The sequence below is a fragment of the Zosterops lateralis genome, assembly GCF_965231275.1.
Source record: "Zosterops lateralis genome assembly, chromosome: 5".
NCBI classification, from domain to species: domain Eukaryota; kingdom Metazoa; phylum Chordata; class Aves; order Passeriformes; family Zosteropidae; genus Zosterops; species Zosterops lateralis.
Window position 1 is genome coordinate 15,475,319 of NC_139766.1, and position 23,760 is coordinate 15,499,078.

The following is a 23,760-nucleotide window of genomic DNA, read 5'->3' on the forward strand; positions in this document are numbered from 1 at the left end:
TGTGTTCCTCTAAAAAGATCATCAATCATCTAAAGCATTTTCCAATATGTATTCCATATTGCAGGAGAAGAGAAACTCCCTGAAGCTTCATCTCTGAAGCTAAAATAAGTTTCCTCTCTTCAAAAGCCCTATCTTTCTTTCCAAGTAAATATTCAAATTATAACACCCAGGGTTGTATGGGAAACAAACTATATTGCCTAGAAAGTAATCAAATTTTCACCAAGATAATCCTAATAATTTTAAAATACCTAGAAGTTAGCTGGGTATCTTCAAGAACAAATCCATGCAGTTCCTGTGCAGACTAGTCTAATCATGAGGCATGGGAGAAGGGAACCACTGGTCTAGAGTTCTCTTGCTGATCCAGCCTCTGATATTCTTCCTGTGCTTGTCAAGGTCATCCAGCCTTCCTGTATTTTTCCATAACTCATGTTAACAGTGAGAAGGCTGAGACTGGTAAGTTTTCAATATGCTAAGACAGAGGACATGGACCATGCACTGAGAGTTTAAAGCCATCTGGTTTTTTCCTTCACTGCAGTCCTGCCTGCCCTGCTAGAAAAGGTGTTAGAAAAGTCACTACCATGAAGTCCTGGCACGAGGATAACTGGTGCACCTGGGACAAGGAGTCAGAGAACAGAGCTCAGCTGTGAACTTTTTCATAATGAGCAAGAGTCCCAAGGTGAACAATAACAGGAAATGTTTTATTCATGTTGTTATCACCAAAGTTATCCTGACTTCAGTGACTCTGTAAATGTCCCAAGGAAAGACTCATATGTGATTGCTGTCAAGTGATTGCTTTGTGGATATTGGCTGAAAAAAAACCACAAGGCTTCCTAAGTTCAATGAGACCTTAGACCCTCTTAGACACTGGGTTGTGGTCAGTACAATTATAGAACAGGCTGTGATGAAGTTAGAATCCAGATACATTTGCCTCAGATCCTGATATTCTGAAATGCACCCTTCTGAAGAACACTCAAAACTTCACACTCATGGAGGTAAGAAATTTTGAGATCTTCACACTCACACTAGCCCACCTTCTGAGGAAAAAGGCCCCGCAGATATCCCTTTTTTCTCCTGATGCTCCACACTGTCCTTGCACAATTGCTTGCATTGAAGGTGAAATGCACCCATAAGCTGCTGAGAATGAACATGTTTTCCTTCTGCAAAGAGCCACACGTGAAGATAAAAGTCATCTCTGAATGGAAACAAGAAGATGAGGCAGAAGAAATATAAAAAATCCCTGGAGAGGAACGTGCAACTCCAGCACATGGGTCCAGGTGCTGACACCCTGCACATGGAGATGTAACTCACAGCTCTGGAATCCCAGTCTGGAATTTGCTCTGGGATATGTCAGTGGCCCAGTGTGCCTGCCTGGCTGGAAGCCACAGGGACAGCAGTGCCTTCTGGAAACTCAGAGCAGAGTGATTGGGCTTCAGACAACAAAGTCCTCACCATAGGGCTCCTGAGAGTAACAGTAGATAAGAGTAAGTAGGATTGGACATTTTCCAAAATACCTGGAGCAAGTAAGCCTCTTAAGTCAGACCTGCCCCATGCTCTAGTTACAATCTGGAACTAATAGAAAGGTGTCTGTATACCAGAGTAGACATTAATAATTAATTACTGCAGTGTTTGATTGCTTGGGCTGAATAAAGCTCCTACTTCCTCTGCATTTTTGACTTATTTATCTCAATCATCTCATAATGTGAAGGGATGTAGGCCAACACACAGTGTCCAGCAGCTGCAACTTACCAGCCCTTTCAGTATTTATGTAGTAATAAAAACTGGTAACTGTTTTCCCACCCTCCCTGGCACCAAAATGGTTGTTTCTTCCAGCCTCACAGGTGTTAGTGTTGATGCCCCTTTTTACTGGAATTTTTCTTTGTTGTGGCCACCAGTCCAATCAAATTTATCCTGCATGGCCTGCTAACAGCCAGTGTTTCCATAGGGCATGCAGAGGCTAGAACTTCAGTAAGAAGAATCTGCTTCATTTTTTGCCATTTTACTTGGTAAAATACATCTGAATCCTTCTCAAAGACAGTTCGACTGACTAATAGCAGCATCCCACATTCAACTCATAACTACCCATCTTAAAAATATACTAGCAATGACAGATTAACAGAAGGAGACAGGCTATATTTTCTCAAGAGATGGAAATGCTAACTTAATTTGCTAGAAATTATCAGGGAAATTGCTTTTCATAAAATTTCAAGTTTCCTCAAGTGGACCACTAGCAGAAGACCATACTACTGTGCTCAGATCTACAAGAAAAGTGTAATTGTATTTTATGGTTCTTCTAGCTGAATTTTCAAAAATTAACAAAGATTAGCTATCATTATTTAGCTTTACATTTTTCTAAAATCTTTGTTCTTGGAGTTTTGAGTGGGGTTTTTATATTGTGGGTTTCTGTTTGTTTGTTTGGGTTTTTAAACACAGACAAAGTTTAACGAACAGAAAAATATTAATGTCTTCCATACAGAAAGATAAAAGAATATGGTATTTCAAAAAACCCATGCAGGTAGTGTTGAATATGAGCTCTTTGTTTGTTGAATAGGGGATCTAGTCCTGGGTCTATATACAAACCTGTATAACTCATTCTATCCCCATGTCTCTGTTTACCTACCAGAAAGTTTGTACAATATGCTTCAGCCTATAGGAGAAAAGAGAGAATTGATGTTTTCAAAGTGTTCTGACATCCTTTGGTGAGAATAAAAACTGAAGATTTGCACATTTATTGACAAATCAGAAAATCCTGTTGCCCTTCATTACTACAGTGATTAAAATCTAATGATAATGCAGTATGCTATCAACAGCTGAACTCTGCAAAGCTGCAGAAATATTTTTAAAACTATTTTATAAACAACACTTCACCTAGATATTGTGAAAGATCATTCTTTGACAAAGGTTTAGCACAAAGAGAAGTCTAGTAAAATACAGAGAGAGAGAGAGGGAATACTTTTAATGTATTTTGAAGTTTATTTTTCTTAATAATTTTTATATCAGAAGCATTGTACATAACCAAGAAGTGCACAGCACTGAATTCATCACTTTGGCTAGCACAGCTCAGAGAGGGCCAAGGAGATTACTGACACACTTCTGCACAGAGTACGTAACATCCACTGGTAACACATCCATTGGGTAGCAATCTGTGGGCACATAACATCTATAACATCTTCAACTGTGTTAGAGTAGTCTGTTGTGTATATACAAATTCAGAAAAATATATTCCTTCTTGCTTATATACACTATATAACATGAGAATAAAATCTGGAATGGTTTGCAGTAACTTAAAAGAGACCATACTTTCATGATTCAGAGCTTTAGAAGCACCTCCTCAGCATCGTTTGTCTTGGACCATTGTGATAAAAAAGTTGCAGAAAGAAAGCAAACCTTCTGGACAGTATTCCTCAGCCACTTTTCTCTGGTCAATGTAATCTACATCTTCAACACAGTCTTGAGGACTCTGTTCTAGCCTTTTTTCAGTCACAGAGGCATCTGCTGGAGTCTGAGCAACTTCTTTTGTGTGATGCGTTGTGTTCTCTTTGGCAGGACCCACTGCTGTTAGTAGGCTTGAGTGAGTCAACCTGAGGTGAGCACTTTGAGGGCCTTTCCTACATAACTTAGATTTTAGTACACTTTTGGGGTCTTGACAAATCTGCTTCTGCTTCTTTAGAGATCGGGAGACTTGTTTCCAGTAGGATTTCTGGTTTGCTGCGTACTGTGCACAGCTAGAAGGGTCTCCAGAGAATTCACACCAGAACTCACTGTCACCATTCTTGCACTGTACATGCACAGTAACAGCATTTGTGTCTGTCACTGACCAGGTGCACTCAGCATTTTCTTTGGTTTCAAACTTGCCTTTAGGAGATGATTTTCCTCCTTTTGACTTCTGCCCTTTTTCGTTTCCTTGGTTAGATTCCTTTTGTCTTTTTCCACCATGTTCTATACCATGTCTTCCTTTTTTTCTTTCCTTCTGTCTTTCACAGTTGGTTAGTAGCATCTGGGAGACCAGCATCAACACACAAAGGAGTCCAAAGCTTTTGATCTTCATGGTCTCTGTTCTGCTTGTTATCTGCCTTCAAAGCAAACAAACATACAAAAGGATAAAAACATTTTCACTTAATGCTGTATTGAAGTTTTCCAGACATAGCATTGCTCTGCTCTTTGGTACCAATTAAAGTGATGTTGTCAGCAAAGTGATCTGTCCTTTGTCTAAATAATACCTGGTTTAAATGCCACTATGAATTATTCTTGTGAGAGGCTGTGGAGTAAATTTGAAGTACTTTGTTGTCTATTCAATGGGGAACAGAAGAATCACTGCCAGGACATGCAACTGCCCAGTGACTGAGGTACTTTAATTAAAACCTCTTCTGCAGTCAGAGAAGGAATTTGAACCTGGGATTTGTCAATCTCAGATGGATATCTTAAATTATAACAATAATGCAGTTGTTCCCACAATCTCCCATTTTGTTAAATGACTCATAAGCATTTTTGACTCCAACCTGTCTATTCTTCAAAAATATCCCAGAGAGAAAGGAAACTGTTTGCTTCAAGTTGAGGAAAACTATTTTGTAGGCATCCTGAAAATCCTTGTAATTCACTGGTTATGCCAGTATTTCAAATTTGCTCTGAGAAGTTATGGTTGTCTTTCCAGACAGCAAAAAGTAACTGTTGATGCATTCTTTTCCATCTTGACTGCTAAACAAACAAAACTACCTTTTTGCTGTTGAAGATAACCTGCAGTGTACTGGGCTGTGTTTAAAGCCACCAAATACCAGATATAAATGTGCAGCTTCAGTTTTGAAATGTAGCTAGCAAGCAAATTATTATCAAGGTGATCCCTGCATCTGCACAGAGCATGCTTATTTCTGTAGGTGTTTGTCTTTATAAAGCAGCTTTCAGTATCAGAGAGGGGTTTAAACCTGACATTTTGATTATTAAATCCTTAAATGTATTTTTTTAATGTTTCCATCATAGTTATCTCTGTAGCCAAATTTGTATTAGAAAACAGAAATTCATGTGCAGCCACACTAATAAAGAATCTATTTCAACATTCAGTTATCTGCAAATATTTTTAGTTCCATGAATTTAGAATGTAGAATACAGGTAGCAGCTTATGTGAACAGGCTCCACTTAGTTCTTACTCTACTTGCTTCATTCCTTATACTATACACAAATTTTCCACTCCATAAACCCTCTTTAGGGAACCTCACATGGTATTCATAGTTCTGTTGGAAACACAGCAAACAATAACATTAAAATGGATAACGATTTGACAGTAACCTTCTGCTGCAAGTGGAGCAGTGCAAAAGTAACATAACTAGAGCACATACCTTGCAGAGGGCTTGGAGACACCCAAGTGCAACTCCTGATGCAATTCCCCTCTTTCAAAGGAGCCGGAGCTGGTTGGAAGAGCAGCGCGGTGTTTATAAAGGCAGGGACACACCTTCGGCTCTCCAGAAAGACTGTTACAACACAATAGGATACTTCAGTGCCATGTTCACTCACCTCTGACACACCTCCCTGGAAAAGTGCCAGTTCTCATTCTTAGTGCAAAAAAAGCGCTCGGCTATGGGGGTGACAAGGTGAGCTTGTGTAATTTAGGTGTTCCTTGAGCCAAGTCCTTCTCTCCTCTGAACAATAAGAACTTTTTCAGATCATGAGCTTCTCTAAAATGTTTTTTATCAGCTATTGAGGGATGTATCCTGCAATGCCCTCAACATATTGCACTATCATTGTGTTTAGCAGAATTTGATAATGATAATGAAAACAATTCCACAAAGCATTTCAAAGTTACTTCTTGAACTTTTCGTTATCCTGTATCACAAAAAAAAATGGTATTGAAGAACTTCAAACACCCATTATAAGTAACTATTTGAGTAGTAAGGAATATCAGTCCAGAGGGGGGCCACTAAGCTGATCAGAGGGGACCTCTCCTGTGAATACAGATTGAGACAGGTGAGTTGGCCTGGAGAAGAGAAGACTCCAGTGAGATTTTCCAGCAGCCTTTCAGTACCTAGAGGGGGTCTACAAGAGAGCCAGAGAGGGTCTTTGTACGAGGCATTTAGGGATAGGAAAGGGGTGATGGCTTTAAAGAGGTCAGGATTAGATGCAATATAAGGAAGAATTTTTTTTATGATGAGGGTGGCAAGACACTGGATAGGTTATCTTGAGAGGCTGTGGACTTCCCATGCCTGGAAATGTTCAAGGTCAGGCTGGATGGGGCTCTGAGCAAACTGGTCTAGTGGAAGGTTCCCTGTCCATGGCAGGGGGTTGGAGCTAGATGATATTTAATGGTCCCTTCCAATCCAAACCATTCTAGGATTCTCTGATTATATGACTGCATTTAGGACAGTGCTCATGAGCATGAAACTCAGAAACAAATTCAAACTCCTGCAGAATTAGTGACAGAGAGGTCTAAGGTTCAGCTGTACAGCAATGATTTATGTTCCCCCCTCTCTGCCAACTTTTGTGTGTGTAAAGATGTGGGTTACATCATGAGTGCTCATTACAGGACTAGATGGAAAGAAAAAGCATTAGATAAATCTGAAAACACATTCAGAGCTGGGCATAGGCATAGACATCCCTCTTTGTAGATTGGTTGCTTCAGGTGGTTTTACTGAAGAAATGGGAGGCATTTGTTGTATTGCTTGGGGAAAATCAGAATGAAAGAAGGATGCAAGAAGAGAGAAAAGCAGAAACTGGTGTAAGATACATACAGGTATTCCTCTTCAGCTCTTTCCTACCCAGTGTGAATGGAATGATATAAAGGGACAGAGATACAGGCAAGGCATTGTCTAGACTGGTTTGGCAATGGGGAGACAACTTTCTTTTAAAAAATCACAACCAAAAATTAGGAAGAAAAAGTGCAATTCAGCAGCATGTGCAGGACAGAATTGCAGATAATGGAATGCATTTACTTGAAATCCAAAGGGTTTGGTCTGTATATCAGGACTATCTCCTAAGATAGGTCTGCTTTTTGATTGAGCTCAGCCATCAGATGTACCTTGTGCCTTGTGCATTTTCGGTTGACATGAGTACGTATGAAACTATTTACAACAGTCCACCAAATGTGAAAGATTTGTAGTTAATGCTGGCAAGAGATGATGAATTAGGGGCAGGGATAACTCAGGGATCAGAAAATATATAAGAATGTGTGGTGGAAGGGAATCAGAGAAGTAGGACAATGTAAGAGGAAAGTAAGGAAGGCACTGCTATGCTCAGGAATCCTAAACTAATAGCACATAGTAGGCACAGTACCATCTGAAGTATTTAGTATTAGCTGGGATTCTCAAAACTGTGCAGCTGCATTAGTGTGACTGTGTGCTGTAGCTAATGAGCCTCTCATCAGGGCTAATTACTCTGGGGACAGCATAAAGCCCAAGGGCCATGCTAACCTCATGTTCTGGTACTAATTTAGGTAGAGTTATAACATGCCCCATTGCTTGGGTAAACATAATATAAATTGAAATATTTTGACAGATGAGGGTATAGGTTCAGCTATAAGAGCTTTGAGCAAGCTTCTCTTTTGTCAAGGAACTGCCAAAGCCAAAAACCTCTCCAAACCACCAAGACATGCCTTCCTACTGTGGCTGAACTGTGTCTCTAGATAGGTAAGAAAGGAAGGTTACAAGTATGTAAAGAACCATGGGCACATGATTTACAGGAAGGATTTATGTGTTCCTATTCCAGCCCTGTCACAAACTATCTCAGAGATATTCACTAAGAATGCCAAATATTCTTCACCTGGAAAGGGAGATTATCTGGCATGTCCTAGTGAATATCTTATAGATGATGTTGCAGTGATTATTTTATCAATGTTTACAAAATGCCTTTTATTGATGAAACCACCCAAAAGATGTTGAAAATATTTAGGCACTTCACCATTCATCACTTCCAAAATTCCCTCTTTCAACAGCTTTGACAAGCAAAATAAGTTTCAATGTCAATCTCAGTTCAGCTACCCCATTGTTGATAGGATATTCCAGCTTTGTCCTACTACTTCTTAAAAATGGGGGAGGACAGGCAAAGAAAAGGCTGCAAAATTGAAGATCTGCTTTCTGCTGTTTTGGCACTCCTTCCCTGAGATTGTGGCAAGCTGGACATGTCAGCTCTGTTAGCTCTTCCTGTCCTTGGCATGCAGAAGCTTCTGTAGAGAATTCTGGACTCAAGTGTTTGTTGACGTGTGCCGTATCATCTTTGAGATAATCTGTCTTGAGCCAGCTGGAACTCTTGCCTGACGTGCTTAGATGATTTCAAAATCTCAGTAAACCAAGATTTACATATTTAGGTGCATAAAAACAAGCCTCAGTCTGTGGAAGTTGGTCTGGACATAAGGCCATTTTATTTCTATGCCCTCAGAATATCTTTTTGGTTTGTTTTGTTATCATTAGATATGAACTGATATTTTGTGTATGTCTTCTACCTACCTGGGCATATAGTACATATTCTTCCTGTACCTCAGAAATCCTTCTGGGAGCTGTCCTATCAGGTGATCAGAACAGTCACTTACTTCTATTTTCATCTTGAAAAGAAAGTACACAAAATTAAAGTATAAGCTCAATTTCTTAGATGCTTAATTAGCACCTAATTGCCAACAATAAGTTGCTGCAAAGACCTGTTTATGATATGATTTTCAAAAAAGCATGTTTTCCTTTCTGCCATGAACATTTTAAAATCCACCTTAGCTGTGCCCTTTCCTGAGCTGAAATGCTGTTTGCTTGTAAACTGCACGGACAGATTTGCCACAGAGCAAATAAAGCAGACAATTCATCAAAAGACAATTTGATCCATGCAACAAATGGAAAACCTGAACAGCTAATTTGGCAAGGTAAAACCTATGGAGAGGTGCTTAGTTATGAAAATCAAAAGGCATAAGAAAAAAATTGGCAACACTAGCAAATAAAGGTAGTCGTTGAGAATTACGAACATGAATATGCAAATCCCAGTGTAAATTCTGTATGGAAAATCTCAGTCTGGAAATACTCCTGTGCCTTTTGACTGAAACTTCAGACAGCTAATTAGCATCTTTAGTTTTTTATCAGAACTGTTATAATTAAATCAATAATTAAATTCTGCTGTTTAAGCAAAGAGAAGAGATTTTATCCTTATTCCTAGCTATGATTCATGGATGTGGAAGAAGCATAGCATTTTCTCAGTTAGCGCTTATTGCTGCTTAAATATTATCCACATATATGTATTTTTATATAGGAAATTATTATCATTTATATTATTGCAGTGAAAATAATGCAACATTAATGCAGTGTTGCATTATTTGCAAATTGCAGTTTCTTGTGGTGTCGTCTCTGTGACACCAAGAGGCTCCTGTTCATTCATAGCTTTTTCCTCACAGAATAAAACGTAAATTTTATATACAAACAGTAAAAATTTAATTTAAATTATGAATAGTAAATGGTTGCTTGAATTCCTTTGACCACCTAAAAATAGGGCTCCATAGAATGTCAGCTATGTGTGGACCACAGGATGTTTTTCTCTGTGCAGATGCTCAGGCAGAGCAAATTAAAACAGATCCAGCATCAGTGATGTGAAGAGCTACTTACATTTTAAATTAAGGTCTGTCAGTATTGTCCTGCAGCATTCAAGCAATTTTTGGTGTATAGGTACACACATCATCAATATGGAATTCTTACTGTAATTAAAACAAAGTATTCTGTTCTTGTGCTGTTCAGTAACAAAATATAATCAGGCACAGGCTGTAGGTGTACATCATTTCTCTAGGAATACCTGCTGAAAGACTAATTGTGTTAACTAACAGATGTGGAAGTCACACCTCTACCTCCCAGTGCAATAACCTTTTTACAGTGGCCGTGGGCTGTTCTCTGGCATGGCATTCCCATCCCTGGGTAAACAAGCTTCAGACAGGGAGGGAACTCGTAACTTGATTTCCTTCTTGGTTGTGTGAGTTGAAGATTTACAAAAGACATTAGGCTAACAGCCCTAAGTGCTGCAGCACTTTTACACAGCAACACAATACTTGTCACACAGGCAATGATGCCATCACCAGCTCCTCTGCATCTCACTGGCTGTGCCCAACACTTCAGGAGAATATTCCATGGCCTATTGGCCTTTCTCTGGAAGTGGCTGTTTAATTTAAAATGTGGTGATGGTTTCAGTGCACTGAGATCTGCTAATTAATTATTCCACATGGAGGCACAATTATTTGAAAGAAGTGGAAGCAAACTCATCAGTTAACAATTTTCAGGTACTTCTGACCTGGGGTTAAATTCATATCAGTTGAATAAATATGAAAAAAGACATGAGGTTCTCTCCATTGAGTCTTTAACACTGTCCAGTTATTTCAGAAGCTGGCCAAAACTGACAACTGAATCTGGCAGAATAGCATCCAAATGAAAACTAATATCATGAAACTCAAATATAAAGAAACAAACACTAGTTAATTCAAACAAACATTAACTGTAAGTTAATCACAGAACAACAGAAATCAAATTACTGCTTTATATTTTAAGCTAATTTAAAAAGAGCACTTCACAAGATTAAGTAGTAAGGTTATTTTATAGCAAACTCCAGTTCATGCAGAGGTTCACATTTGCATTTAAGAACTGAAACATTAGTGAACACTTCTGCTTCATACAGTGGTTATCTCTAAGTGAAACTAACAGCTTAATCATTTTATCCATCATTTGTAAGTCTAGTATTACTGTTTACCTTCTTCATCTATGAAGTCAGTAGTTTTTACTTGTAGTGTTTCTTTATTTACATGATGCATTGTGCTGGCAACAATCTGATTAAAACATTCGTCACCACCACGGTTCTGTTCAGCAGAGGTTCAGCCCTCCTGGCTCCCAGCTCATGCTTGGCAGTCAGCAGTTGTTAATCTGTTACTGACCTGCTCACTGAACACTGTCACGGGCTGCTGCAAAAAGCAGAGTTTGCTTTCAGACCTGCAGAGCATTGCTTTCTCTCTGTAGGCAAGGACAGCAGTTTTCACAAAAATACAAGTGCTTTTGACTAACTTAAGCAGATCCAAGCCTGTGATGGAGGAATGTTTCCGAAATAATGAGGAAATTCCTCTTGTTTAATGAGATAATACAGAGAAAGAAACCCATGTATTATACAGAAGACCCAAATTTTTGTTGCTAAACGGAGTTTACCTTGTGTTTCATCTTGGCAGGAAGAGGCCTTGTGTATTCAAACAAGGGAAATTTAAGATATCTCCTCTACCTTAATTTCATTGTGAAAGTTTGATAGACTAACCTTAAAGAAAGTTTTACTTGACTTTGAAACAACTCAAAGAAGTATAAATATTTGCCATTAAATAAACATGATTGCCCTCTTTTATACAGGATGTTAAATGCTGATGCCATGATAAAAATGATTGTTAGTATACAAGACATGAGAGTTGGCAGTAAACATATCCAAATCTAAGCAGAACTTAAGATTTTGATTTCTTCTGATAACACTACAGGATCACCTAATAAGAGATGATATTTGATAGATTAAAAACCCACAACTGTTTTTAGTTCTTCTGTAGTATTTATCTTTCACAGAATACAGTGGATACATTTTATCTATTAAAAGAAAAAATCTCAGAATAAAAATAACATTAAATAAAGGGATACTAGACTGAAATGTGTTTCATAGTGATCTTTCCAATATCACGAAGAACTTATTGTCAAAACCTGTATTTGTGTATTTTCATTTACTTTTGGCTCTAGTACAAGTTAATCACTTCTCTACCTTAAGCAGAGCTAGAAGTTCTCCAAGAACAGTCATCTCAAAGTCCTGTGGTTTTATTTTATTATGCTGGCTGCTAGATTTATTAGCATAGATTGAGGATATTCAAGACACACTCAAGCTGGTTTGGCAGCCAGTGGAAAAAAACTATTGACTAATTGCTGTCTTAGTCTGCTAAGGCTTTCATAGCTTAGAGCAAGGCAAGAGCCTCTCTGTCTGCCCAGAAAAGCTTCAGAAATACAATCAGACAAAGGACGGGTCTCTTATAGAGAGAGCAAGTGAATAAAATAACAAAAAGATGCCATTGTAAATTACTGACTGCCTTTAGTCTGCTCAGGGTAGTTGCAAGTCCTGCATAACTATGAGAAGACAGAAATGGACATATTACATGAAATCATCAGACAGTGTCACTAGAACATGAGGGATTGTCCTGCTTGCCATAAGCACTGAGCCGATGCTCCAAATTCTTTCAGCTCTCATGAGTGCCTAAGTTCTCTGTAAATCACTGCAGCAAAAAAGGACCCATATTCTTCCAGCTGAAGGGCATAAAACCCCCGTTTTTGCATTAAGACAATACTTGTAGAGTTACTTCAAGAGGATGAAGGTAAGAAATGAGATTCAGTCCTCTTCTAGTTATAATCTACCTTCTCATAAAGGTAAGAACTATTTTTCTTAATGGGAATTTTAAATTACGTAGGTATTTGTTTTAGGGTTTTTTTCTGGTGTGTGGTCAGTACTGAATTACTTTGTGTAGTAATACTGATTTCTACTAATTTTAATCCTGCCTAGGTGAAGGGAGCCAAGATCAGCAAAGGGTTATAGATTGGAACATTTCAAATACTGACTAGATCAGTGGTGAAATTCTTCCACACTGATGTTGTTGCGAAGTGACACAGGGTCAACATAAGAGGAGTTGAAGACAGAGTATGTAGAGGCCAAGATGTGGTATGTTAGAGAGACATTCTTCCCTAGCTGCTGACAACTTCTTTTGAGGTTGTGTCTGGGCTTCTGTAAACCACATGTGATCTGAACCTTTTACTTCCAGAAATCAAAGACACTTGGACCTTCCCTTTCTAGTTTTTCTCTAATGCAGTCCTGGTCAGAATACATGGGCTTTCAAAAGTCTGGTAACTGTATCAGTGATAACTCTGATCTTCATCGACTCTCATGACCCTTTCAATAAAACCTAAGTCTGTAAATAAAATAAGCTGTACCAATAAATATACATGTGCTTATATATAATATAATATAATATAATATAATATAATATAATATAATATAAATATTGTAATAAAAATTTAGTAATTTCTTTCTGTTATGGTTATTAATATTTGTGGTTTTATTTGTATATTTGTTGAAAACACCAGTGTATATTCAGTGTGGAGAGAGAAAAATGGATGGTTCCACCTTGACTAAGAAACTATTTTGCATAAACTCTCATGAGTTTATCACTGCCTTATAATTTTGTGAAGTTTAGCACTGATTCCAAGCACAGCAAGATGTTTCTATCACTTGCTATGGGATAGACATTCATTTCAGGCGCATTTTTTAAGTACAGTGGGAAAATGGAAACAGCAACCAAGAAATTGTTCCAGAAAAAGGAAACCAGGAAAGATGACTGGAAAACCAGGGACTTTATAGTTTAGGAGACTGTGCTGGGTCTGGCTGGGATGGATTTGGCTTTTTATAGCAGCCCATATGACGCTGTGTTTAAATTTGTGACTAGAAGAGTTCTAATAACACATACCCATGTTTTAGCTGTCACTGAACAGCACAAAGGCCTTCTCTGTTTCCCCCTGTGCCCCTCTCCAACAAGGAGGCTGGGGTGTTCCAGAGGCAGGGAAGGAGCATAGCCAGGACAGCTGACCCCAGCTGACCACAGGGATGTTCCAAGCTGTATGACATTGCACTAAAACTGGGGATTGTCCTTCTAGAGTAACCCCAGCTTGGAGACTTAGTGAGCACCAGCCTGCTTGGGGGAGGTGTAAAGTAAATGCCTTTGCATCACTTGCTGTTGTTTCTCCCCTTTTCCCTTCACTTACTATAATGTATTTATCTCTACCCACATTCTTTCCTCTCTCTTTCTCTCCCAATTCTCTCCTCCATCCCACTGGAGAGAGTGAGGGAGTGGCTGTGGGAGGCTTCACTGCTGCCTGGGGTCACCCATCACAGAGACCTAAATCCTGCAAATAACAGGAATTTTTTTTTCAATGCATTCCAGATGAAAAGAAACCAACACAGGGCTCACTTCCAGAACTTTTCTGTCACTAAAAATGCTGATATCCAAGCTACATTGACACTGCCTTGACTCCTAAACCACAGCAGTTACCCCAACAAAGACAACAAGAAGGTGCAGCCACAGCTTTGACAACTATTTGACTGAGTTATAATATTACTTCTTCTTTTGAAGAAGCTATTTCAGCTACATAATAAAAGTGGTCATGGGCTAACACAAGCTTGGGCTCAACAAGGCATGTCAGCCCCAAAGTGACCTGTCCACTGACAGGATTAGCCATAAGGTTTATCCTCCATGATCCTTGGGTTATCCTTGAAACACAGTATAAGCCACAGGCTCTGGAGCTCACAAAGGGCTCTGAAAACTCCCGCTGAAAGCTCAGCCAGTGAGAAGAATGACTATAGAGGTCTGCACTCCACAGCTGCTCTGTGGTCTGGCAGCTCTCAGCATTTCCACATCTGGCAGAACCCTCTGAAGGCACAGAGAAAGGACAAAGGAAAAGGACAAATTTTATTTCCCATTTTCATTTTAGTGATCTCAGCAGGTTCAGGTATGTAGGGAATAGAAGCCAAAGTAAAAAATAAAGAGGTTTCCTGATCCATCTTTCCAACTTCTAGTGCAATTTGTTTTGGTTAGCAAAAGCTGAAAGGAGGAACATACCTCAACATTTATGATAGATTTTGGGGTTGCTCAATTAACCTAGAGAAGAGATGACATCTCTGAAGTATTTTTTCTTGGGTAATTTCTAACTCTATAGCTCCTCCATGTGGAGACTATCAACAAACCAGAAATTAATAATCCTAAACATTAGGTATTAATAAATTTTAATGGTTTTGCAGAGAACTAGCAATATTCTAAATATTTAGGACTTTTTCTAGAATAATTCAGTCCTGTTCAGCCAGAACTTTTCTGAAAATGAGTGAAAAGCAGTGCATCAGAATGCCACTGCTGAAGGTGCATTATAATTCCAATTCTAGTTTAAATTACCACTTTCCCCTCTGATATCACACGAACTGAACCAAGTAACCTTTTACTCCTTTTTAATTCTATTTGCTCTTCTGTGTCTGTAGAGGGATCTCACAAGTATTTCTTACTTCATGCCATAAGAGGTTCAGAGATTTTTCTCCTGTATGTGGGTAAAGAGGAGCTAAGACCTTGTTAACAAACCTGCTGGTTGGGAACAGGGCTGAAAGCTTTATCTATTAAAGAACAGCCTTTCCATAACCACTTCCCACTTTGCCTGCCCACAGCCTAGAGGAGTCCTAGACTATTTAACATAATCTTTAATTACTAGATAGTGAGTATTATATGTGTATTATGGATGACAGTCCAAATAACTTCAGGTTCTGCAGAGGGATCTAGACAAGCTGGATCAGGAGGCTGAACCCAATTTTATGAGGTTCAACAAGGCCAAGTGCCAGGTCCTGCACTTGTGTCACAACCTCAGGCAGTGCCACAGGCTGGGGCAGAGTGGCTGGAAAGTTGCCCAGTGGAAAAGGACCTGGGGGCGCTGTGACAGTGACTGAACATGAGCCAGCTGTGCCCAGGTGGCCAAGAAGGCCAATGGCACCAGGCCTGTACCAGCAATAGTGTGGCAACAGGACCAGGGCAGGGATTGTCCCCCTGTACTGGACACTGGTGAGGTCACACCCTGAATCCTGTGTTCAGTTTTGGGCCCCTCACTGCAAGGAAGACATTGAGGCGCTGGAGCATGTCCAGAGAAGGGCAGTGGAGCTGGGGAAGGGTCTGGAGGAGAACTTCCATGAGGAGCAGCTGAGGGAGTTGAGGTGTTTAGTCTGGGGGAAAGGAGGCTGGGAGGAGATCTTATCTCTCTTTAGAACTACCTGAAAGGAGGTGGTAGCCAGGTGTGGGGTGGCCTCTGCTTCCAAGTAACAAGTTACAGAACAGGAGGTCATAGCCACAAGTTCTGCCAGAGGTTTAGATTGGATATTAATAAACATTTCTTTACTGAAAGGTTGGTCAGGTATTGGTGGAATCACCTTCCCTGGAGGAGTTCAAAAGCCACGTGGATGTGGCACTTGGGGATATGGTTTAGTGATGAACACAGTGGTGCTAGGTCAGGATTTGACCTCAAATCTGAAAATAAATGGAGCTACCCAATTCCTTTTGACAATGGTGTTTTACAGTATATTCAGCTCAGCAAAGTACCCATAGAGCTGCCTCATTTCAGCACCAATAAAAGCCTAAAACTGCTCCAAACTAGGACAAGCTGCTGACTGAAGTGTTCTGTATAACCATGGTCTACACCAGAAAAGGGCTCAATGGCTGACCCATGCTCTGGTAGGGGCTGAGATGGGGTGTACCAGACAGGATCAAGAATAAAAACTGCAACATTTGGACAGCTTCTGAAAGGACAAAAAGAGACTTCTGAAAGTCAACAAAATGATCTCACAAAATAATTTCAAGCCATAATTTATTTAAGCATTACATAAAATAGAATAATTGCAGAGGGCAAAAGCCACTTTATTCATTGCTGTCTTCTTGCCATATAGACACTTGTAAATTTTAGTTTTGGAATAATCAATGAAACTTTGGCATCATCAAAGGCCATTTCCTGTTAACCCATCAATATGTTCTCTGTTGATCCAGCTACTCCAGACGAGCTGCTTAGTATTTGAAGAAAGCTTTTTTAAAATATAAAAACACAAGACTAAGTTTTAAATATTATTTTTGTTCCTCTCCTTATCAGCTTTTTCTCCCTTCGCCAAATCATTGTATTTAAGGTGATGAACAGAAAGAAGTGAAGAGTAATGGTTTTAATTAAATATAAACATAGCAAAACCAGAGAAACACTGTTGCATTCAGATGGGAGATTTATGTTAAACCCTGTGCTGGAACATGTAGGCAGGACTGTATTCACTGGGTACAACATATATATTAAAGGCACACTATAGATATTAATCTGCACTTTGAAGGATGGCAGATTTATGTTCAAAAGAAAAGGTATGCAGGCAGATACCAAAAGCAGCAAGACCTGAGAAAGGGATGGTTTGCATAGCAGTATTGTATCCATGTGCATCATCAGCCCCGGATGACACACAAACTGTGGGACAGGCTGGCTCTGCCTGGGAGCCCTCACTGCATGTTCAAGGCCCAAAGCTGCAGCATGTGAGGGACAGGCTTTGCTCCCATGTGTGTACTCATCTAGCAGAATTACAAAACTGCATGCTAAATTTTAGCTTCTGCTTAAACACACCTGTAGAACTCTTCAATATCCTATTTTCTGTTGACACATCTGCTGTCAGAGGCTCCCTTACCCATCTCTCTTTCCTAACTCTTTAAAGACAGATAATGATACATGTCTATGTCACACACATGTGAGAAGACATGTTTAGATTTCTTTTTATCTTTAAATATCCTGAAGGGAATAGAAAGGAAAATAGAAACACAAATAGAAGGGAATGTGGAAATAAAATGTATTACAATTGTAAACAATATCTACTACTGAGAAATTTGTAGCTGAGAACAGTATTCTGTTGCATTCAGTTTTCTTTTCCAGTCTATGGCCTGACAAGGGATACACTCACACAAAGCTTTTGTTCTACACTGCCTTCTAGCCCAAGACAGTTGACTTTTCTTTGCTCATGTAAATTATTCTGAGGGCATCTCATAACCCTCCCCAGCTGTAAACACACATTTGTGGATTCCCATGGTAAATTTCTGGCGTGTAAGAAACAGGGCCTGATCTCAGCACCTCGGTGAGAGCACCCATGTTGTCTGCAAGTGGGGTGAGAGGGGAAGATGGGGCAGCACTCCTGCCCTCCTGCTGGGCTGTTTGGCAGAGGAGATGGAGAGGTCTGAGCCTGAATTTTGCTCACAATTTCCTTCATCGTGAAGCTTCTAACTCAGACCCTAGGCACATTCTTTACATCACTTTATTACAGCTGCATTTGTTGGAGTGCCCTCACGTTATGCCAGTAAGACAAATAAAGGGGCAAACGATGTCACCAGCAGCACATTAATTTTTATGGGCCACAGCAGTAGTGACAGAGCAATGCAGGGTTTTTTACATCTGCAGCCAGCAGAATCTGAAAGGACACCTCTGTTTCCCTTCCTGACTACAATCGTTGTGAGCCCAAGGCAGCAGGAGCCACCACGGGAGGAACGCCTGCCTGTAGGAGCAGCAGGTTACACAAACTGTTCTATAACCTGCTGAGGAGGGCAGCAGGGAGGAAACACAAACTTCCACTTCAAATCAGACATCTGCTTCATTTTATTCCTGCTCTGCTCATACAGTAGCACGGCTACTTTGGAAATCCATACCTGGCCTCCTGCCTATCATTCAAGCAGTTTAATTTGTATTCAAGATGGGAAAGTGAACAACATGTCCATGAGATAACCCAATGTCCTGTCATCTACTGACTGCACCTCCTCCACTTTGAGTTCTTACTCCTATTCTTGTATATACCCCTTCTATGTATGCACCACATACTTTTTGTCACTGTAAAATGGTCTGTGAAATCTGATTAGAACAATTCTCATTTGTAAGGGGAAAGGCAGAGAACTCTTTATCTGTGAAAATGTATTGTCTCACTGTAGTAACAGCAATGGAAGAAGAAGGAGAACTCAAAAAAAAAAAAAATGCTATGCCTGATTCCTCTTCCAAGAAGGAAGCAGAGACTGGGAAAAGCAACAGCAAGAGAAACAGAAAAACCAATAGTGACAACCATGAAGCTTCTACGGAAGTAGGAGCAGAAAAGGGAAACTTTGGGGAGATTTTAGTTTTTCCTTTGTCCTTTTGTGAGAGATATCTGTCCTTACCATGCCATATTAACTGTGACATCTACTGAAAAATCAAGAATGCAAAATGTAATGCTGCATATAATGTAAGAATTACCAGAGAACACACCTAAACAATTCTCTCAGAAAACACCAGAGTGCACTACTGCATAGCTGTCACCAATTCAGAGTATGTTGCTTTAAACTTTGTCCAGTTGGTCTTGAGAAGCTTCAGAGATGGAGATTCCAGAGCTGCTCTGAGGAATCTGTTCCTGGGTTTGTCCTCCTAAATGTTATCCTTTTCACTTAGCCAGAACCTAACCTCTACTAATTTTTGACCAGGATCTCTTCTCCGATCACACATCAGTGCAGAGCCTGGCTCTGTATTCTCTATAGCTTTCTCCTGAGCTCACTGTGAACACAAGGAGAAGAGGGCATGAAGGGGAAAACATTCTTTTGGTGAACTGATAAAACATCCTCTCTACTCCCGCTAACAGTATGGTGGGCGACTGATTGTGCCAGACTTCTCTCAATGTAAGTCACTGTCTCATTTTTGAGGTCATTACTGTTGTGGATACTATTGCAAAATACTCACTCTGCCGAGTGGATTTTCATATGTAACAGGACTTTTAAAATATTTAAAAGCACACCGAAAGAAAACTCTCAAACTCCCCTTAACATTGCAAACAGTTTTCTAATATCACTTTGCTGCATTGTGCATGTTTGCAAATCAGACAATTATATCAATTTCTATGACAGAATTAGGTGAGTAGGTGTACTACTACATTTTTTATTCACAGCACACGAGCCTGGCAATGGTAATTGAGATCACAAGTGAAAATTAACCACCTTGGATTCATGGCGAGAAAAATACAGTTTACACATTTTATCTACATTCAAATTTTATTTCTGCCTTGTACAAACAACCTTCTGCTCTGATCCTGTGTTCATGACTTGTCTTTTTTTTTCCATATATATCAAGAGATTAGGAGAAAGAAAATTATTTCAAATTTTTTGGTACAAGGCATAAAGTTTAATGGTTGGACAATCACGATCTGGAATTGTGTAGTGAGAATTACAAATCTGTGAGTAAAAGCTGGAGAAGTACTTCAGTGAGCAATACGTTGCAGAAACTTTGCAAGGCAAACACAGAACACTATTAAATTCTACAGTATGAAGTATTTCCAGTTACATCCCTGCTGTGAAACACTTGGGAACAAAAGGGATCATTGTTAAATAATCTGAATATGATTGTATTGTACTATGACAACAGGTCTTGTTTTGTGTTTTGAGGAGATTTAGGCAAGTTCTCAAGTTGCCAAGTAAGTTACTTTTCAGAATATCTACAGAAACCAAACATTAATAGTACCATTAACCGGTCCTGGTAATATTGAACTCTGCAGATGCATCACTGGTGAATACTTTTCATCTGCTATGTTCAGAAATGTATTACTACATTATTTTCTTACTTCTACAATTTTTTTTCCTGCTGGCTGAAACTCATTATTGTAATATAAACCTCGTAACACTAAAAATATTAATATTCATGCAAACTTGCTCACAGTGGGAAAGCAATGACTCAGACCTGTAACTTCTCTTACACATTCTACCAACTATCTCTTAAAAAAAAAAAGTCAAATACTGTGACTGTATACAAACAGCACCAGTTAAAATCTCAAGAAAGCACACCAAGTACCTTTTCAAAAATCTTATTTTTATTGTTTGCACTAACTGTATCATCATTAACAGCTCTCAACTCTAATAAACTGAAGCAAGTCAATACACACAAAAACCTATGTAAGGTCAAGCAGATCCTCGGTTACATAAATGCAGTACACCTTGGTGTGTAATAAGCCTAAGGGCAGTTAGTTCATCATAACACTTTAAGCACAGTCACTCCAATTTTGCGAATTATTTCAGAGCTGTTAAAAAGTTTCTTTTTTTTCTTTAAAAAGGAAACACCTAAAAGATTTATAGAAATTACAGATTTTTAACCAAAATCCTTGTCTAAATTATTACAATGCAGTAAGGACCCTTCTTCAGCTGTAATATCATTGCTCTGCAAAACAAACAAAAAAAAAAAAAAAGGGAAAATAATTAGTCATTTGCTGTATTAGACATAAATTATCATTAACAGCCTAAACTGCACATGCTCACACTGCATATATTCACATTTCTTTCAAGTTTGCCAGGTCCATTCACCAGCTCCTTGCTTTTTCTCTGAGCTGGAACAGAAGTGGGTATAAAGCCAATCACTTCTCCAATAAAGGGCTTTGCCTTCTTAAATGCTGCCTGAAAACCTGAGATTTACCAAACAAACGCCTGCATTTGATCCCCTATTGCCTCTACAGCAACAGACTCGCAAATCAAGAGTCCACTTGGGTTTACTCATCTCTGCAAGGTATTTATAAACTGATTTTTTAGATTAAAATATTTCAGTATTAACCAGCAGTTTTGGTGAGTAAGCTTTACTCCTTCAATCTCTGAATAGAGTTTGTTCTAACTGATGCATTTGGCTGGAACTGGTGCATTTGTTATTTATTTTACTTCCCTGGCATAAATCCAGAAGTCAGCACAAGAGGGAAGGAGTGACAGAAGGCAAAAATTAGCCCAATTTGAACAGTTAGAACTGAAATACCATAGGATTAACAACAGATAAAGAACACATACATACTGAAGACCTCACAGGAGGCTGTAAGGGACCAATATGGCTCAATGGAAATTTAAGCTTCTCACCCTCTCAAAAGCCACAAAACAGGCCTTGTAATGTTTGATTTCAGCAAGAGAGCTCTAGACTCTCTCTGTCCACATCCCTGAGACCCCCCAAATCAAAATAATTTACAGTACAATAGAATTATTCTTAGGTATATTCTACTGTGCTTCCAAATTAGTTTTACCTGAAGCAAATCCTTAACCCCTAAAGAAGCCAATGATGTAGGAGCAGACACCATGCAGAGATTCCCAGCAATGTTCCCGTGCCAGTTTCATTGCTTCTGTTTCATTGTCAGACCCTTGACCATGTCGGGTTGGGTTAAAGTTTTGCCCTGCTTCTCTCATAGGAATGGAAGCTTTCTGGACTGATTTTTCCTGGTTTGCTAGATCTTCTGGCTCCATACCAGCAGCTATTTGCCTCATGAGAGCCTCTGGGGGAGCCTTTTGGCACATGGTGGTCTTCAACACTTCCATGGATTCGCAAGCATGTGGGACCTTTCTGAGTTCCACGGCGATCTGATTCCAGTAAATCTTTGGATTATTTCTGAAAGCACGGCAGACTGATGGCTTGCCAGTAAATTCACACCAGTAGGACATGCCTTGGCTTTTGCATTCAATTCTAAGCTTCATCTCCTCATCATCGCCACTCCTGGTCATTGTGCAAACATCTTTGGTTTTAGTCCGAAATTTGATTTCTTCACCATTGCTTCTTTTCTTTGGCTTCAGCTTGTGTCCCAATCCTCCCATACCACAGATCACAACTAGGAAAAGGAGAGTAAAGCTCTTCATGGTGAGAGGAATGAACCGAGATCCTTGAACTACACGATCCAAAGAAGTGAAAGCAGTAAGTAAATGACTGCTCACAATTTAAAGTCTTGGTGCACAAAGAAGCCTCTTTACAGCAAAACATGGGATGTAAGGGTTGGGCATTTTTATAAAAATAATGAATCACACTTCAATGAGCAAGTGCCTATAATTTATAGCCTGAGGGAGTATAGAATGACCTCGGGAGTGTGAACTCCCAAGAAGGTAACAAGACAAGTCTTGTAAATGCAGTTTAATACAGAATGATAGTTGTATAACTGAGAAGCACATTCCTATCCAGGATGAACATGTCATATTTGATTTTTAACAGATATTTTCCATTCTCCAGCTGCTTTATAGCTATCTTCATGCTAGAGCCTGTAAGTCCATATCAAAGTAAAAAAAGATAGAAGTGCCAAAGCAAGCTCTGCATCTGAATGATTATAAATGTCCTGGTAGTATTAGGTGTCCTGGTAAAAAAGCTGATTTGTGGAATGGGCTTTCTGTGGATTTTCACAGTAAGGATGCATCAGGGAAAAAGATCACAGAGCAAGTCAGACTGATATTTGTGCCTAATCACTTTTTTTTTTAAATAGATATTTTCCTGTTTATAACAAGTGAACTGTAAAAATGCTGTAAAAACAAAGGCAGGAGAACAGAAATCTTGTAGTGCAGAATCCTGTCCTAGCTGCTGCTGCTGCAGTAACTAAAAACAGAGCTAAGGAAAAATCACTGTAACTCCCTTAGTATTCAGAAGGTCATGAGGAAAAATCCTTCCCCTGCTGTGGCAATCCACAGTACTTTTCTGGCTAGTAAGACCCCCATTAGGCACTTCTTCCAAAGACATACATGCTACATACAGCCAGCCTGACCTGGAAAGAGCTACTGGATTATTTAGGTAGGCTTCAATAACTGTGGGGTGCTGGAAGTCCTGGGTTTAAGACTGGCCATACATAATGGAACAGAACAACATTTTGTGTATTAAGTCACTCACTAGGTAGTGCTAAACAAAATGCCAAGGCAAAACCATTCCTTTCAACACAGATGGCAAAGCAGAACAACATCAACAACAAAAGCTTTATTAATAGAAGAGGGACAACAGTCCCTCGGTGCTGTGGCAGCCCATATAACCTGAAAGCTGCCTGCTTGAAGATGCAGCCACCTTAACAGCCATTCTGGGTATCCTAACCTTGTTCTTTGAGTCAATGCACCATCAGTTCCCATAACTAAATACTATTTGACAGCGAGAATAACCTTGTTTTCTCTTCATTCCTTCTCCATGTCTATTTTACTAACATTTTTAGCAGAGACCTCATCTCTAGCTTCTTTCCATTAGTTCCTCCTTTCTCTTTCAAGGCACAGTGGTGTGGCTCCAGCCAAGCCTTAGGACAACAATGGCACAAGCCTACTTAAGACTTACCATTCACCCTTCCATTGTTTACTGGGGAGTCTTCTCATCCTTCAGCCAGGCAGCCAGAAGAATCTTGGTTACCCACCTCACACTCAATTTCAAGGATTTCAAATCCCTACTGCAAGCACTCAAATACCTCCTAATATTT

General features: G+C 39.5%; 2 protein-coding genes across 2 annotated transcripts; both read right to left on the bottom strand.

Moving 5' to 3' along the window:
• Nucleotides 1-536: 536 nt before the first annotated feature.
• On the bottom strand, nt 537-10,794 carry FGFBP1 (fibroblast growth factor binding protein 1). The gene is made up of 4 exons (XM_083861726.1): nt 10,681-10,794; nt 8,424-8,518; nt 5,328-5,459; nt 537-4,070 (listed from the first exon to the last, which is right to left on the bottom strand). The coding sequence occupies exons 1-4, from the start codon at nt 10,687-10,689 to the stop codon at nt 3,329-3,331; spliced, it is 978 nt and encodes a 325-aa protein (XP_083717852.1). The 5' UTR covers nt 10,690-10,794; the 3' UTR covers nt 537-3,328.
• Nucleotides 10,795-21,595: 10,801 nt separating this feature from the next.
• On the bottom strand, nt 21,596-23,696 carry FGFBP2 (fibroblast growth factor binding protein 2; the record flags this gene model as incomplete). The annotated part of the gene is made up of 2 exons (XM_083861062.1): nt 23,622-23,696; nt 21,596-22,215 (listed from the first exon to the last, which is right to left on the bottom strand). The coding sequence occupies exon 2, from the start codon at nt 22,184-22,186 to the stop codon at nt 21,596-21,598; it is 591 nt and encodes a 196-aa protein (XP_083717188.1). The 5' UTR covers nt 22,187-22,215; nt 23,622-23,696.
• Nucleotides 23,697-23,760: the final 64 nt, after the last annotated feature.

Bases quoted from the DNA above. Each gene is read 5' to 3' on its own strand.
- FGFBP1 (XM_083861726.1), bottom strand. The intron at 5,460-8,423 runs GTAGGTAGAAGA...GTGTTGTAACAG, and splicing joins AATATGTACTATATGCCCAG to TCTTTCTGGAGAGCCGAAGG. The intron at 4,071-5,327 runs GTATGTGCTCTA...TTTGCTTTGAAG, and splicing joins GTCTCCAAGCCCTCTGCAAG to GCAGATAACAAGCAGAACAG.